The sequence below is a fragment of the Macrotis lagotis genome, chromosome 7 (assembly GCF_037893015.1).
Source record: "Macrotis lagotis isolate mMagLag1 chromosome 7, bilby.v1.9.chrom.fasta, whole genome shotgun sequence".
Taxonomy (NCBI): domain Eukaryota; kingdom Metazoa; phylum Chordata; class Mammalia; order Peramelemorphia; family Peramelidae; genus Macrotis; species Macrotis lagotis.
In genome coordinates, this window is record NC_133664.1 from 61,412,133 (window position 1) to 61,430,717 (window position 18,585).

An 18,585-nucleotide genomic window follows, 5' to 3' on the forward strand; every position below is an offset into this window, starting at 1 on the left:
CTTTACCTTGGGAGTCATCAAAGTGCTTTATTGTATAAAGCCTTGCTCATATCTGGAGTGGAGTTTTAGCACTAGGAGATACAATGTGCGCATCTTTACCCTGTCCAAATAAACAGTTTATTGACAGCAATGAAGGACAAAGACTGTTATAGACAAATAAAAAAGCATTTTTGTAAACTTCTAAAAAGCATAAACATGTTGGCCACAATAAGAAAAGCTATTCAAATGATATCTGGGTACCACATCTTAACTTTGGGATTTCTCTCTTTTCAGTCTCCTACCATGGGAAACCATGGCATGTTAAAAAAATGAAATGGGTTATGATGCCAGATTAAGAATCTAATCACAGTATCCATTCATTTAAATACATAAAATACAAGATTTGTACAATTATATTACAGTGGTAACTTCCTTCATTGAGGGTAATAAAACTATGTAAAAATCAGTATAGGGGGACAGTGATGGGGATGGCTCTGCCTTTAGCTTCTGGAGATGCTATGATTTCGGCCCTTTCAGTGTTTCTCTGAAATAAACCCTACACACACCATGCCCAGATGCAGTCTGAACAGCACTGATGTCAATGTTACTGGAAGAGGCATCCTGCCAGGATGGGATTTGTTTTCGTTCTAAGTAATCGGTGGAGGGTGTGATTTTTTTTTCTTCCCCTGAAAATGCAGGCAAAAAAAATCATCTCATGATTTAAACAAAGAGTTTTAAAGGCACAGCTTCAACACAGTGTATGAGTTAATAACATATTCTAAGCAAACCTAATTCTTTTTGGCTTCACGCCTTTCAGAAGATGCGGGGAAAGCTGGTAGCAACATGATCAATGTTGAAATTTTTTTTTTAACATGATTAAATGCAATCAGCACAGTTTCAGGCAATGGATTTGTACAAACAGATTTGGAATAAACATTTGAAAAAATCATTCAGTTGTTAAAAGAACATTTGGAGAGGAAACAAAAACAGAATGGCCTTTTAAAATTTATTGTAAAAGACTTCTCTACTGTGGACTTGGAAGAAGTATCCATTCTGATACATCACTGCATGATACACCTCAAGAAATGCAAACATTGTTTCATCTAGGCTGCAAAATAACTTTACATGTAAACTTCAAAAAATCACATACTGTACATAAAATTTTAGATTCAAAAGTATCCCTGTTTTCCTAATAATGTAAACAGTAAAATTGAAGGTTTCCATGAAAGGGATAATTTATAACAAAATACCACTGCTTAAACAGTGGTCAAAAACAGAAGCGTTTTAAAATTTCAGATTTGTTTTCTTTCTGGAGCAGGAGAATTGAGATTTCTATCACTTGGCTCATCTCCTCAAATTGGAAGATACTATTGCCCAAAACTATGCAGTTTTTTTCCCCCAAAAGCTATTTTTTCCATGTAGCATTAATTCCTATGTTGCAAGAAGAGTGTAACAATGGAGAAGCTCCAGGCAATAAAAGAGAATAAGCTTTTTTTTTTCTTGACATAATTTACTGAGGTGAAAATGTAACTGACAGAGCAACTACGGCATCAGCCTCCCATTATAAGAGAGAAAGTAACCTCCTTGACGCTGGAAGTTTTGACATGATGTATTTGAGGCGAAACAGTGCAAAGGCAAAGATGGTGGATGCTAGCCACCCAACTCATCTGCTGCCAAGGGGTTAATGTTACAGTTATTAAGGAGTGCCAGCGTGCGGAGTAGAAGTGTAACATTCGCGGTATGGTGGTTGGTTTTTTAAATCATCGTCATTATTATTATTATCATTATTATTATGAATACTGTCTTATGTCTTTCAACTCAAAAAATAAACTGATCCACAGTTTACAGTTTGATGCCAACATGGCAGGTATGACATGCATCTGATTCTCCCCTCCCCCCCACTGTTCATTCATTCATTCACTCCACCACGGCTAGCTGTATCAGAGAGTTGCTTTCGCAAACTTCTCTGAGTAGAGCTAATCTATTTTAATTAATTAATTATATTTTAATTTTTTTTTAATGCACACACACAAAAAAGTCAGAAGTAGCTAGAGCTATGCTGGGAAATATCAGGTAGCTGTTAGAGCAAGTCGCCCCCTAGTCCATCATCTTGGCCTGAGGAGGTAAATGTGAGGAGGCTTGCTTTTATGCAAGAAGAGCATGTCACTGAGTTCCATTTCTATTTTTTTTCCTTAATTGAAGCCAGCTCTGCTGTGTTCCCACATCTCATGTCTGTCCATCCCCTGGGCAATATGGGAGGTTACGTCAAAATGTGGCCGATAAAGTCCAAGAAGCGCTTTGAATACTGTTCAGGATTCACGGTCGAGATCTCTGCACCAGCCTGGGCCAATTTAAAAGGGAAAAAAAATAAAGATGGGGAAATGGATATTGCTGTGATTCTTTCAATTTCTAAACTAAACACAAAAAAATTAACCCACGCTACTCGGTGCCTACTGCAAATAAAGTCATACCTCAGTGTAAATTCAATAATTGTCAAATCTATTCAGTCCTCCACTTTACTGTTTCATTTATTAATATATTAGCAGAAGGGTTCAAATAATCAAAGACTTTCTGATGATGATGATGAAAAACGAGGAATAACAATGTGATTTTTGGTAACTTGTGGAAAAATAAATCAGCCAGATTTTGGATTAAATCTATGTGTAGTGTATTGAGGAGAATGGACACAGCCAAACATCTGGCAGAATAACACTTCAGCCAGATGATTGCATAAGGACTGTCTTAATTGTCCATGGCCCTCTTAGCATACGAGTGGCTTAAGTGGCTGAGTCCTCTACAATAGGGACAGACAATAGGAGTAGCAGTGGATTCAGAGACCAGCTGGCCTAATGAAGCCAGTCAGAACACATTCTGGGGGTGGGGGGAAGCTCCAGATCAGTTTTTCTCTTTTGAGCTTTTCTTCCTCAAATTTCTCATCCCATTTTGCCCTTCTTTCATCTCTTGCCTCTTCAAATCTGTTCTCTCTCTCTCTCTCTCTCTCTCTCTCTCTCTCTCTCTCTCTCTCTCTCTCTCTTGATCCCATCAGAACCAGAGGGGCTGGCTTTCCTCAGCAGGCCATGGGGGAATGAGCATAGGGGATGCATTCACCATTGCTCTTCTCAAATTGAGCTGAGAGCCAGGGGAGCCCAGCTTTACTGTCGTTAGATTAGTGGGGGGGGTATCTCTATTTTTAGGTCCATAGTGCTGCTAATCAGTTGTCAAGCACTTTACTTCTGACGAGCTCATTAATTTCCTGAGCATAAAGAGTAAGTCCGGGATTTTAGTGAGTCACTAAATGTTATTTTTAGGTATCTATATTGACTGAGTAATCTTATTTCTCATGTCTGTCTTACTATGTTATGCTTTACATCAGAAGTTCAAGGATTAAAACAAAGGGTAGATGTCTCCAACAGAGCCAAAAACCAATGGGGCCATTAAATTCAATGGCTTGCAAAATGCAAGGCCTCTTAGTTTTTATATAGAGGCAGTGTGGAAAGGGCACTGGGTTGCAAATCAAAGGCTTTCCAAACCTAGCTCTGACGATTACTACCTGTATGACTTGGGGAAAGTCACTCAACTTCTTGGTCTCAGTTTCTCCCACTGTCTCATGAAGGGTCTAGATGAGAAGACTTCCAGTTTTAGCTATATGCTTTTGTGATGTAGGTTTGAATTCTCTTTCTGCTACATATTATCTCTTTGATAAGGGATAAGTACTAGTCTCTTGAGGTCTCAGTTTCCCAGTATATCTAGTGAAGGGGTTGGACTTGATGACTTGCAGGGCTCCTTCTAGCTCTAAATTTATTATCCTACTATGGAGCTGAACTCATGCTTGATCGGGTAGAAAAAAAATGGAACATGTGTCATAAGAACGATATTAGAAACTGTAAGTGATGAATGAGGTTTAGAATGCATTTGCTATTAAAAATTTACAAGGAGAGTCCTGTATGCTCATGTGGAATTCCAAATGCATTTCTCTAGGGTGGGAGATTTCCTGGTCAGCTCCTTCCATACATAATGGGTACACAATAAATATTTGCTGAATGAATGAATGAATGAATGAATGAATGAATGGAAGGATTTCATTGGTGAAACAAATGCTGAGTTAGAATGATTCTGTTTCTGAGATGCCAGCCTATTCTCTCAAGGAAGGAAATGAGAGCTTTAGCATTTGATGGTTGATTAATCTGGCTGGCTTCTCATTGGGAATGTACCTCCTTTTTAATCCCAGGTTTCATAACTTTGTGTGTATCATGGATTGCTTTGGCAATGTGGTGAAACCTATGGTTCCTTTCCCAGAATGATGTTTTTAAATGAATAAATATATTGGATTGCAAAGGAAACAAATCAATCAAAATATGGGTATCCAAATTAAAAAATTCTCAACAAATCAAGTTTACAGATTCCAGGTAAGGAACCCCTCTGTTCTTTGTAGGTATTGTTGCACTCAAGTTCATCTGTATAGTTTGGGCATGTAGCTTTTTGGCTCACCCACAGTGCCAAAAAAGGGGTCCCTTAATGTAAGCATCATTTAATACCTGTCAAATTAGGAAAAGGAATTTCATCATACAGTAAACTGTTGGCTTAGCACTTTAAAAGATTACTAACAAAAATGAAATTCCTTGAAAGGTAAGAAAAAAATATTACTTACTCGTGTTGGCACAGTTTTGGGTAGGGAATAACAAAATTAAAAATGTAATAGAACCTTAATTCTGAAATTTAATATTAGAATTCTTAACACATCCTCAGCACTTTTCATTTTCAAAGTTAATGAATTCACATAATGCCCCAGCGATGCATGTACCTATTAACAGCCCCAGGTTGCAGTGTGAACAGTTTAAGGAAGGAAGTTTAAATAACTTGCCAAAAGGGGATATTAGACCTGGGATTAGAAGCCGGTACTTGTAGGTTCACAATATGGTGCTCAGAATGTGAGGCCTTACTAACAATCAATATCACTATATTATTTTATATCTCCCTCAAAGGAAGGCCATCCAGAGAAGACCACCTTTCATCAAGGTAGAACAACTCTAAGAACTCAGAAGGGATGGAAAAGAATAAAAGAGACTTACGCCATGTTTAACAGTTTTTGCGGCATGGGCAGCTTTCTTTTTTGCATCATAATGAGTAAGAATGTCAATAATGGCCATAAAATAGACCTCTTTCCTAGGTGCATCTGAAAAAGAATGACAATGAAATGGCATCAAATACATTAGCTTTAAGCAATATCCCTTCCATAGTACAGATAGCAGGCAATTAAAAATAGATCTTCTTATAGAGAGTGGAAGTTTTTTCAGGGGGGAAAATAGCAGGAAAAAAATGACTGGTTGAAAGGGACATAGAGAACCATGCATCTAAAGCATCTTAATAGAAAAGGAACATTGGAAGGGGTCAGAAAACTGGGGTTTTAGCTTCAAAAAAAAAGCTTAAACTATTACTGTAATATGTATATACAATCTTAATGTCTAATAACACATGTGTATACATATAATTGTATTCAGACACACACATATGCATACATACATTTATAGTTTAATAAGAAATCTAAATTCATGTCCAATACTGTGGGTAAATAAATTACATCAATGATAAAAATTTACATTCTCTCAAGTAAGTTTTGAATAATTATGCTGTTTTGGAATTTGCAAACCATCAAGGGATTCATTCTGCTTTATCAACAATCTCACAGAAATAACATTATAGAAGAGTAGACAAGGGAACCAGCCTTAGTTGATGCTTCTTTTCAATTCATAGTCTCAAATGAAATTGTTTCACTAATGAACAAAAGGAGGAATATTTGGCCACACATAATTTTCTGTTACTAAAGCAACTTGACAAACAAAATCAAAACACAGCCAACTTCCTTTGATATGTCCATTAAGATGTGGTTTTTATAACAATCTGAGGCAAAAGAAGAAACTACTTTTGCTAGGCTTTGTAAAAAAACTTCTGACTTTGTTTCATGTAATTTAAGTGAGGCTAAAATGATAATTTTTCAAAAAATAAATGAATCAGATTAGATCATGTTTTTGTATTTTATATGAAAGACTCCTAAGAGATGACATTCAGGCATCATTTTAATGACCAATAATATGTTATGAAAATGAATCACATTGGATGTAAAGGAATATAGTGCAATCTGCATCGTGGGAGGGAAAAATCTACAGTTAATAAGAGCATAGATCCATTTGTGTATATAAAGTTAGAAATATTACCTCTGAGGTAGTAAATAGAATCATTTTAGTAACTGCTGGCAAAAAATTATCAAGCTTTTTAGATTGGGAAGCAGAGAAGAATATAGTCAGTTAGAATTTGCCAAGATGGAATTCACCAGTATGTTGGATTCATTACCATTATCTTAAAGAAAAGTCATTCGGAGTCTATAAAAAAATTCTCTAAAATATAGATATTTGCTACAACAGAGGCTTTCAACCCTTTCAATATTCATATGAAGGAAAGAGAATCTGCTTTGAAGTTATGGATAGCAGTCTTGGGGTTTTCCAAGGAGACGTTTTAATAAAAGTTCTCATCAGAACTGACTATATCTTTAGTGTCTCTGGGATAAGATAAGGTGGGAAGTAGGAAAGTTTAAGGTCATCATGAAGCATCCTTGGATTGGCAGTATAAATCAGTTCACTAAGCAAGAGGTGGTCTCATTCTATTCCCAGACATCATGATATCCAAAAAAATTCAAACTGTTAAATTTGAAAAACCTGGGATTATAGATATTTTAATATCCCTTGTCCTGAAACCAACTTGTTCAGACTTCTGAAGAACATTAAAGTATGAAATTCATATTTATTTAGACAATTTCAAGATTTAAAAAAAATTACCTTGCAAGACTCACAACATTTCATATGCAAAAAAAAAAGTTTGAGGAACTTACTTTCATGGCATTTTATCCCATAGACATCAATGTTTGGATCAAATTCTCCAGGAGCCAAGGGCGGTGAGCTGTTGAGTGTATTTCCTGGACTGTCTGGAGGAGTTCCAATTGGGTGGGTCCCATCACTTTCCCCTTCCTCTTCACCATCGTTTTCCTCACACTCTACCTCTTCCTGTTCTGCTCTCTCAACATCATGGATTCCAACCAGCAAGCTGTAGTCCATGAGCTTGAGCTGAGCAAGAAACTAGAAGAAGTGAAAGGCAATGTCACTCCATTGTGAGTCACCCAAGTGTGAACATAAAAGGCTTTTAAAACCTTAAAAAATCAAGATTAAAAACAAAACAAAACAAAACAAAACCCAAAAGCTGAGGGAAAACACTTTAAAGGGGTTTAGGATAGGTGAGAATATAGTGGTTCCTGAGTGTTTTCTAGAAGGTGGTGAGCAGCCTCTGAGCATGCTTTGATTTATGAGAGCCCTTAGTTTCAGAGGCTGTCTCACTGGCCAAGAATGTTGCCTCACACTTCCGGCTGGCTCAGGCTTGGTGTTTTTTCCCTCCAAAATGCAAACCTGGGCACTGCAATATATACATATGCTACATCTAGGCTGGATTATAACAATGCACAGGTCAGGCTTCCACAGAAGAAACATTAAGAGATGGGTTTGTTGTTTATTTTTCCCCTTATGAGATTCTGTTTCTCCGTCTTCACAAAGAATTACTAATGGCCATTGAACTTAGACCTCCCAAGTAGCTTGGGTCAGGACTACAATATGGTTTCGACCATTTACACTTGAAACTACTTTTAATCTCGGTAACAAACCCCAGTGAGGACAGATCCTTATGCAATTGGTTAAGGTCTCCCTCTCTACCTCCCTCCAGCCCCTGCAAATAAGTAAAAGCCCAAATGTCCCAAATTATAGGGCAAACATGTGGTTTTAAGCAGTTATTCTTCTGTTTCCCCCTTCAGATTTGAAAGTGGTTTGCTTTGTCAGAGGACTTCAGCTCTATTATATCCCCTCCTTCCCTTCCTAGTCTGCTCCCTGTTCAGTAATCTGACAAGGCCTAAGTGTGGTGAATGAAGGTAAACGGAAGTTACTTTTGGGAAAGAGATCTGAATCTGGTCATGTAACTCCTTGCAATATAATTAATCTGGATTTGCTGGAATTACATGACTTGTTCTGGTAGACTTGTTCTTAGATACAGGTTTATAATTCTAATGAATAGCACAGAACAAAGAAGGTACAGCTGCCTACCTGCTGGTTTAAGTGATCACCTAGGCTACATCACTCAAGCCTCTGCTCTATCATCTGATGGCTAGCTCCTTACAGGTTCCAACTCAGGTTCTGACCATGGCCTTATAAGGAACTTGACCCAGACCTTGAAGAAATGACCGTGCACCCCATTATGTTGATACACAATAGCTGACTGTCCTCAGGTGTCTACTGGTAGAAGTTGACTTTCTTAGTAAAGGTATAGGCCCCAGTTTGGAACTCTAGGAGAAAGCTATGAGGAGAGAAGTGAATAACTTTCTATTTCTTGGATATATATATATATATATATATACATACATATATACATAATATTAATATATATACACTATGTATGCATGTATCTAATCTATCTGTATCTCTATCCATCCATCCATCCATCTATCTATCTATCTATCTATCTATCTATCTATCTATCTATCTATCTATCTATCAATTTCCTTAATGATGAAGGAGCTCAGCCTTGGATCTCAAAGCAAGATTCACCTTATACTCTAAAGATAAAAAAGAAAACCACCTAATATTAGTTAACATTTATTCAGTGCTCACTGGTAAAGGGCTTCCATGTGTTATCACATTTGAACTGTATAACAACCCTGTGAGATAGGTGCTATTTACTATTACTGGGCAGTGGTTAGAGCACTGGCCTTGGAGTCAGGAGGATGGAAGTTGGCATCTGGCCTCAGATAACTCTTCCTAGCTGTGTGACTTTAGGCAGGTCACTTAACCCTGACTGCCTCACATCCAGGGCCATCTCCAGTCATCCTGATTCATATCTGACCACTGGACCCAGATGGCTCTGGAGGAAAAAGTGAGGCTGGTGACTTGGTATAGCATCTTCTCACTCAAATCTAATTCATGTATTTGTCATGGCATCACTTCCCTGATATTATGGTCTTCTTCAAGAATGAAGAACAAAATATTATTTATTATTATCATTTTACAGCAAGGGAAATTGAGGTTGAGAGAAGTTAAGGCAGGATTTGCCCTCATTTTCCTGACTTCAAGGTGCTCTATCTACTCCTCCTTACCTAAGAAGGTTAAGAGGGGAAATTCAAGGCCATACCTATTCTCAGCTTCTCTCCTCACTCTTAGAAGAGAGAATTGATCCCACAAGTTGTTCCTTAAAAAAAGCTTCATTTTAATAAATGAACAGTGCCCTATTTCTCTCTTCTCTTTACTCTTATTTTAGCTTCTATTGAATACTTTTGCTCCTCAACCATGAAATCCCACATTATTATTCTAAATGCTTTTGGGAGAGAAATAGAGCACATAGATTTTATAAAAGTGATTAATTGAAACCACAGGAAAGTCTATTTTTTAACAGATAAAAGCATTTGTACATTATCAAGAATGGAGAGCATTTAATTTGATGAGACAGCTAAAGCATATCCAGCAAAGACCCACACAAATTTAATTTGTCAGTTTTCTTTTTCCTGAGAAGAGATGAAGTTGGCTTCTCTGCCCTCCATTTTTTCCAGGCTATCAATTTGGTCAGCTGATGGTACAGTATAGTCCTGAACCTATAATTAAAACTTGGCTTCAGGCACTCCCTGTGTGAGATGCCTCTAAATAAATCAGTTAACCCAGATTGCCTCAGTTTCCTCATTTATAGAATGAACTGGAGAAGTAAATGGCAAACCAGTACCTCTGCCATGAAAACCCCCAACTAGAATCATGAAGAGTTGGACATGACTGAAAATGACTGAATAACAAGATTAGCAGAATTACAAGAAGTAATATATTCAATTCTAGATCTATGTTCTGATAAAGTTTTATCAGTTGATTTTTTTATTCAAGAAATCATATATTTAAAGTTAAGAGGGATCTGAAAGATTACTCAGTATAATCGCAATTTACAGATGAAGAATCTGAGGGTAAGTGATTTGTGTAAGGTCACACTGATAACAAGTAGCAGAGCTGGGATTTGAACCCAGTTTATCTGATACTCTTGGGAAGGGAAAAGAGTAGTTCTTATATAGGACCTGCTCTGTATCAGGCCATGAGAAAACTCAGTGGATAGAGCACTGGGCCTGGAGATAGGAAGACTTGAGTTCAAATCCAGCCTAAGACACTTATGCACTGTGTACTCTGGGCAAGTCACTTCACTTTGTTTGCCTTAATTCAATGGAGAAGGAAATAGCAAATCACTCCAGTGTCTTTGCCAAAGAAACTCTACCCTCAGTATTTCACCACTATGGTCCTCCACAGGGGTGGGGAACCTCTAGCCCCAGGGCCATATTGGTCTAGCATTACCAAGGTAACAGCAGGCAGGACTGTAAATTCAATGAATCTAATAGCTTTTTTAGGAGTAAATTAATTAAATGTTTGACCAAATGTAGCCCAAGAATGATGTTCTAATATCCAAATGGCTCTGGGCATTAAAGAGGTTTCCCCACCCCTGGTCTAAAGGGTCAGGAAGAGTCAGACACAGATGAACAACAATTCATTTGGTCCTCACACCTACTCTGGGAAGTAGATACTATTAGATATTCATTTTACAGTTGAGGAAACTGAGGCAAATAGAAGTTAAGTAACTTGCTCAAGTTATTGGATCATATTTGAATTCATTTCTTCCTGCCTTTCTAACTCCAGGACTAGTATTCTATTTTGCCACATACCCACCAAGAAATTTTGAATCTCTCTCTGTGGGATCAATTTAGGAATATTATTTGTATTGTACCTGTGGAATCACAAAAACCTGTTATTTAATAGTTGTGTTACCTTGGGAACGTCATTCTTTCTATGTGCCTTAGACCAGAGATGTCCAATATCTCTGAACACACGAGGGGCAGTAGGACCAGGTTAAAAAGTAATTAGGACATATTTAACAAAATAAATAAAACACAACAGAACATAGATAATGTTAACATGTGGCATTTTAAAGTCAATATGAGTTCCTAAGGTTTCTTCTGTATGACGAAAGTGGCTCCCATTTCTATTTGGGGTTTGACACCACTGCCTTAAGACAGTATAGTATTAATTATTGCCTCTACTGATGAAATCACAAGTCCTGCATGTACTTTCTGCACATATTTCTGTTGACTGCCTTGCAGACCCAGCTGGATGCAAAATCTAGGGCTGAATCTAAACAAAGCTAAAACATCCCCTTAAAAAGTAGAAAATTAATTATCATCATAATCCTTATCACCGCCATTTATGTAGTGCTTGAAGGTTAACAAAGTGCTTCACATACATTATCTCACTCAATGATTACAACAACCCATGTGAAGCAGATCATGCAAGTACTGTAATTAACTACATTGATGGAAGCATAACATCCATAATGAAGGGGAGGTGATAGTGGCTTTATACTTGCCATGTTCCAACCACATCTGAAGTCTTGCCCATTCTGGGCAGGCCATTTTAGAAAGGCATAATCTTGAGCAGGCCTGGTGGAAAGCTGGATGGAGAGGGGACCTGAGATGGTTATATATGAACTGATTCAATGAACTAGTGATGAAAAGATTGACACCTTTAGGGATTTGAAGGGCTATCATGTGGAAAAGTGATTACGCATGTTTCACTTATGGGGATTACACTTGTTTTGCCAGAGGGCAGAATGAAGTGTAAATGAGCACAAGATACAGCTAATAACTATTTATTGAAGTTTCAGAGACTAAGATTTCAGATCAATATATAACTTTTTTTTTTTATCAGCTAAAGCTGTCAAAAAACCAGAATGGATGAACTTGGCAGGTAGGAGTTCTCCAAGACTAGAGATTTTCAATTGGTGGTTAGGAGGACACCTGATTGGGGATGAAGAGGTAGATCCTTTGGTGAGGAAATAGGGTCAGAGAGGTTTGTTCAAAATCACATTGCTCATTAGCAGCAGATAAGGGACCTGACCCCAGGAATTCCATGTCTAAACACGGCATTTTTAATGTGGGGACTGTGAACTTAAGATTTTAAGGAATGTTTTCATAATTTTTGATAAGAAAAGTTATTTTGGTTTTCCTTGGTAATCCTGTGTACTGTGCTTTATACATTTAAAAACATTATTCTGAGAAAGGGGGGTCCTCAGGTTTTAGCAGAATAGCCAGGGGTCCAAGACCCCCACAAAGGTTAAAAACTTTTGGTTTACTGTAAAAGCAGAATGATAGAGAACACTGAGTTTGAAGACCGAGTCCAAATTCTGGCCTCACTATTTTCTTGCTTGTAGAATACTGACCAAATTATGAGACACCCCCCCCCCCCCCCGGGACCTCAGTAAACCTGTTAAATGAGAGATGGACAAACTGGTTTCTAGCTCTGAATCAAGGATCCTCTTTCATCTTGTTTTAAACCATTAATGCTAAATAGTGTCAATTATTCAGAAACATAGGACTCAACACTGCTTTTAAAGTTGCCTTTAAGGGGGGCACTTTAGCATTCACTATGTAAATAAGGTAATAACTGCTTGCATTCTTCCAATCTCAGTTCCCTCATCTATAAAATGAAGATAATATTAGCACCTGCCTTGCAATATTGTTGTGAGGATTAACCGAGATAATATATGTGATAAATACTAGTTACTATTGTTACTGTTACTCATTCCTAGCCCCACCTGCCTCGAGTCTCCTTCAGGATAATATGCCTGGGATTGGGTTCATACCAAAAAGAGGGTTTTTGTGGTGCTAAGTTTGGAACCCCTAACCAGGAACATTTACCAATACATGGCAGTAGGAATAGGAAAAAAAAAATCTGTATCTTTACTAAAAGTCTGTGATATGCCTAGAAGTTACGTTTCCAGTTTTCAAGCCTGTGTTACACCACTTCTGGACAGTCTCTTCTGGCAAGAAAATATTGGCCTAATTAATAAAAGTATAGTTACCTCCTAGGCATACCCACTAAACCACTAAAGGAATGAAAAACACTTTTGGTAGAGTAGAAAAAGCAATGGGTTTGGTGTAAGGCCTGAATTCAAATTATGCCACAATCATACCTTTTATAACTTTGGGCAAGCCATTAATCTCTCCCTTGGCCTCAGTTTCCTTGTTTGTAAAATGAAGGGGTTATAAACTGGATGACATTATCATTATTAGTCATTTGAGATCCCTTCCAGCTATCCACCTGGGATCTGTGACCCATTTCTGATATTTGCTAAATAGATGAAAAAATTCCAGTATTTTCTTGTTCAGGATGACCCTGGATAAATTCAGTGTTTTTAAGGAAATATCTATGAGTCTATAAAAAAATGAACTAGGTAGTGATACACTGAGAAATTAAATGACTTGTTCAGGGCCACACAGCTAATAAGTGTCTGGAGGAGGAAGTAATTCCAGGGCTCAACCCTAAGGGAAACTCTATATTTTCAATAAACATCTGCATTTAAAATGTTAAACTGAAGGTATAGGAAGAAGCATATAGCCAAGGGGGTTGGCTGGATAGCTCTTTTCCTGTCAACTTAAAAAAAATCTTTTCTGGATCTCATTAAAATGAATATGCTGTTGGTAAATTGAAGATTTCTGTTAAAACTTTGGTATTCCCAAACCACAGAACAACGAAAATGAGTTTGGGAGGGGACAAGGAAGAATGATTGGACAAAGGCAGCTTGTAAGAGCCACTGGGAAGCCAGGGTTGCCAGTGACAGTCTGTTTCTAGCTAGGAGTGTATACATTTCTAACTGTTTTTCAGTTGAACCCTTGAAGTAATAGGCTCAACTTTATGTACTCTTTTTTGTTCACTCGGTTTTTAAAGACACTAGAGCTCAGAGAATTTGGGATCATTGTTTTCTTTGAGGATTTCCTACTTTTATTTTCTCCTTCTCCATATTCTGAACAATTATTTGTCAAGTCTTTCCTTTTCATTCTCCTGCCTGGTCCCTATTTATCCTCTATTTCAGGATTATTTAATCTTTTGGTATGTTGTGAACCACTTTGACACAATCTGGTGATGGCTACTATTCCTCAGAATAATGTTCTCAAATGCAAAAAGAAAATATATAGGATTACAAAGGAAAACAATGTTATTGAAATGAACAATTTCAACTATTAAAATATGAAAATGTGAAAAAAAAGTTTATGGATCTTGGGTTAAAATCTCTCACATAAATTCATTTAGGCCCATATCCCTTATAAGGTTTAATGCTAAAGATCCCAGTTACACCTAGTAGGGCTTATTTGAAGAGACTGCAGCCAAGGTCATGAACAGAGAAGTACAAGGCACAAAAGGAATTAAAAGATTACCCTTTTAGAATTGTCTTAATTTGAAAGTTTATTTTCTGATTTTATAATATGTTGTTTTATATTGCCTTTCTGGAAGCAAGGAATCTAGGGTCTAGAATGAAAGTAGCAATTAACCTGATTGAGATTGCTAAAACTTAAAATAATCATCCTTTAGAAAATTTATCTGAAAAAAATAGAGATTTGACTGTGACCTCCAGCTCCTAGCCCCTCCAGTACCCGAGCCTTTCCTATACACATCATCTAATTCAGTTTGTACTGTGTATTTTCTCCTTTCGTTCTTCAGAATTTTTTTTTAATGTCTTGGTTTTCTTCATTTGCTTTTTAAAGGCTGCATATTTATATCTTTAGCAGAGATCCATGTACATAGTGACCATTTAATACATGCCTAATACATGCTAGTAGAATTTATTTATTCTCAAAATGGAATAAAATTTACTATTTAGAGAAGTTCAAATATTATTACTTTTTACATTATTATTATTATTATTTCTTTTCCTATAGTGGGGATACTTAACCTTTTCTGTGTCATGAATCCCTTTGGAAACAATCTGGTACAGTCTATGAATCCCTTTTCAAAATAAATGCTTTTCACAGTACCAAATAAAGGATTACAAAGGAAACAATTTTTAGTGAAATACAATAAATGTATATATGTGTCTATCCATACATGTAAATGTACACACACACACACACATATATATATATAAATATGTAACCATTCATGGCCCTTAGATTAAAACTCACTCCTTCTTACAGAAACCTTGGAAATGGTTAATTACTTAGGCCCAATAATCAAGAATGCCAGAGGAGGAATAAAAACAGCTGATTTTGTCTCAGGGGGCTTGAAATGACTTCTTAGGGGAAAGGATGTTTTAAAAAAATAGGTCAAAGCATTTCTGGACATTTATTTATACGGCTGTCTCTCAAACAGTATCATGCTTAAGTATTAATTACTGCTACGGACTTTACCTATAGGGAAAAAAGAAGAGTTTTTCTTCCTATTTGTAACCATAAACCATAAACCACTAATTTGAAATGACCACTTAGAAATATGAGCATTAGGAAGAGACAACAACAATAATAATAACAAGAGAAAAGATTAAATTCTGACCTCTTACCAGAATCGAATACCAGACTCTCTCCCCATAACTGTCTGCATACAAATTGAATGTTTCTTTCTTACAAATGTCAAAACCCAGTAGATGTTTTTGTCACTTAGTATGTTTTTGATGGAAGAACTTTTAATGATCTGGCCTTAATTTTTAACAAAGCTATAGAAATCCTAATTTGTATTAAGATATCCTACTCTACCAATCAAATAGAAGACTCCTGAAAGTATCAAAAGATACTCATGAAATTAAACTACAAATTTAATTTGCCGGAGGGGATGAATAGCATTAAAGAAGCACTAGTCTTGTCAGAAAACCCTGGGTTTAATTCCTTATTCTGATATTTGCTAACTCTGTGACCTCAAGAAAAACCCTTTTTTTTCTCTGAGTTTCAGTTTCCTTAAACTGTAAAATGGGGAGGCTGTAAACTCATTCACCTTAAGGGATTTTTGTGACGATCACAAGAGATGATGGATGTAAAGTACTTTGGCCAAAAACTCATATGAGAGATCTCAAAGTAGACAACATATGAGTAATAGGTTATTTGTTTAGAGTTTTAAGGTTTTCAAAACACTTTTCATGATCTCATTTGATCCTTACAACAATCTTTGAAAGGTTAATAAACCATATTTTAAAGATGAGGAAACTAGCTGGCAAGAGAGGTTACATTCAGGTTCAACAAGCTAAGCTAGTAAATATTGGAAGTGGTGTTCAAATCAGATCTTTTTGGCTCTAAGCCCCATTTATCCTTTTGTCTTGCTGTCTCTCTAAGGGAAAGTTAGTCATTATTATCACAATGGAACACAAAATATTTGAAAAATGTCATATAATCAAATAGACCATTGATATATAAGCCACTGAAAACCTGAAGACTGATTTTTCCTTGTAGATAGGATGAGAAGACATGTAGCATTGAATTTTTTAAGTAAACACTTTTTTTGCCCTTTGCCAGTAATTGACATCAAAAGTCTGCACCAGCAAGATGACCCAGTGGAGAGAGAGCACTCCCAAGTTCAAATTTTACCCCAATCCCTTACTGTGTGACTCTGAACTAGTGGTCAGCTAATCTTGCCTCTGTTTCCCCCTCTGTAAAATGGAGGTAATTAATGGTAACTATAATAATAAGCAGGGTTGTTCTGAGCTGATATTTGTAAAGCACTTATAAGCCATGCTAGATATTATTATTAGACATAATTTGAGCATTGTAACAATTCAAAACTATTTCAAGGATTTAACAAAAAATAGAACAAAACCTCTATCAGTCATTCAATTCTTAAGAAATGGGCCACCTCTATATGGATATGTTATGAGGTGCTGGGATGACGGGAAATAATTGGAAGAAAATAAATAACTGTTTGCCTCAGTTTTCTTATCTACAGAATGACCTGGAGAAGGAGAGGGTAAACATAAATGGGGTCATGAAGAGTCAGACTGAGCAACAATAGCAAATAACAGACATTGCCCTTGGATTTATGGAGTTTATAGTCTAATATAACGGAGTCTTATGACTTTCCAAATAAATCACTTGACTTTTTCTTTAGGGCTTAACAAAATCTGGCTTTATTTGTGTGTGTGTGTGTGTGTGTGTGTGTGTGTGTGTGTGTGTGTTTGCTTGAAGAAGATGCATACATGCATGTGTATATAAAATCATAGAATACATATACATATGTGCACCTATGCATAGAGATACATACATGCATATCTATATCTTAAAAAATGGCATATAAGCTACCAATCACACCTTCAAAAACAGAGCCTGAAGACTTATCTACCTCTACATAGTAGCTATGCTTTCTGGTCTAAAGAAGATTATTTCAAAACCACAGATTATTCCAAAAAGTTGTTTAATAAGAAAATACATAAACCCAGCTGAGGGACAACTTGGCATGATGATCGTCTCCATTGGAACTCTCTCTGAATTATATTGGAAACACATCAAAATAGAAGCAAATTCAGGCTCTGAACAAATGTCCCAGTTTTATTTCTTAAATATTTTCCACATATTTTTCAAAAGGGAGTAGAAAAAGAGAAGTAAAGATAAGGAAGTAAAGAATATTCATTTTTAGTTGTCTTAAAAAGAAGAAAGGTTTGGAAAGAGGATTCTTCCAGTAAGTATTAATTGCCAGATGTAGCAGGGATGGATTGGGAGTGGGGCTAAAGAAGGGAAAGTGGCAAAGAGAAAAAAAATCCAATCCCCCCAAATTACTTCCAACTCTCTTTGGAAAAAGATTTCTGCATTAACATTTAAACATTTTCTCTTTCAGTTTGGCAGTCCTGAAGGTATGCTATGTCTACCAAGTGCTCAAATAAAAGCAGACAGAAAAAAAAGGACCCCATTTTGATATGTAGCTTCCTTCCTTTCCTCCCTTTCCCCAGGTTTCCCCAAATGTCCTTTGTTTTGTCTCCGCAGATTTCTCTAAGGCAGTTCACATGGACTCACACTTGAAACTTGCTGGTTTATTTGGGAAACTAATTATATTGGAATTAAGGACAGAAATGTATACAGGGGTCAGTTAAATGCCAAATTTACAATATTTTGGCTGAGCAAACAAAACAAAACAAAGGCAGAATCGATTCAAAGAAGTAGCCAATTTACTTCCTTTTGAAACAATGATTTAACTGAATTCAATCAATTTCCCTTCCTGAACCCCACACTGAGTTGACTCACACCAATAGAGGCATCCTTAACTTGGGTTTTGTGAACTTAATTTTTTTTTTTTTGCTAACTAGTTCAATAATCTTGGTTTCCTTTATAATTATATGCAATGTATTTTATGCTTTTAATAACATTTTATCTGATAAAGGAACCACACAGACTTCATCAGATTGCCCAAGAGGTCTATGACACAAACATGGTTAAGAAACTCAACTTACCAGGTGGTCATTCCTTTTAAATAATAAATAACATACAGTCAAATCAGGGTAGGGAATGGTGCCTTGACAAATCTCCTTAATTTAGATAAGACAGTTCATAGGATCAGTGGATCTTAGATCCAGAGTTGGAAAGAATCTGAGAAGCTATCTGGTTTATTGTTATTTTATTTTTTTACAGATAAGAAAACTGAGAACAAAGTGGATGCTGAAGTCATGCAAGAACCAAGTGTCAGAGGAGGGATTTGAACCCAGATCCCCTGATGCTTTCCATTAGTTCCAAATTGTTGCTGATTATCTAATTTCAAG

At 36.5% G+C, this 18,585-nt stretch overlaps 1 protein-coding gene across 7 annotated transcripts in view; it reads right to left on the reverse strand.

The window, feature by feature from the left end:
* Positions 1–1,564: 1,564 nt before the first annotated feature.
* The window catches only part of PIP4K2A (phosphatidylinositol-5-phosphate 4-kinase type 2 alpha), a 326,382-nt gene continuing 309,361 nt past the window's right edge, over positions 1,565–18,585 (reverse strand). For all 7 annotated transcript variants that reach the window (XM_074192981.1, XM_074192978.1, XM_074192979.1 and 4 more), the window contains 3 exons: positions 6,863–7,106; positions 5,049–5,152; positions 1,565–2,320 (listed from right to left, as the gene is read on the reverse strand). In XM_074192981.1, coding sequence (XP_074049082.1) covers positions 2,240–2,320; positions 5,049–5,152; positions 6,863–7,106 — 429 coding nt within the window. In that variant the 3' untranslated portion in view covers positions 1,565–2,239. The remainder of the gene's footprint in view (positions 2,321–5,048; positions 5,153–6,862; positions 7,107–18,585) is intronic.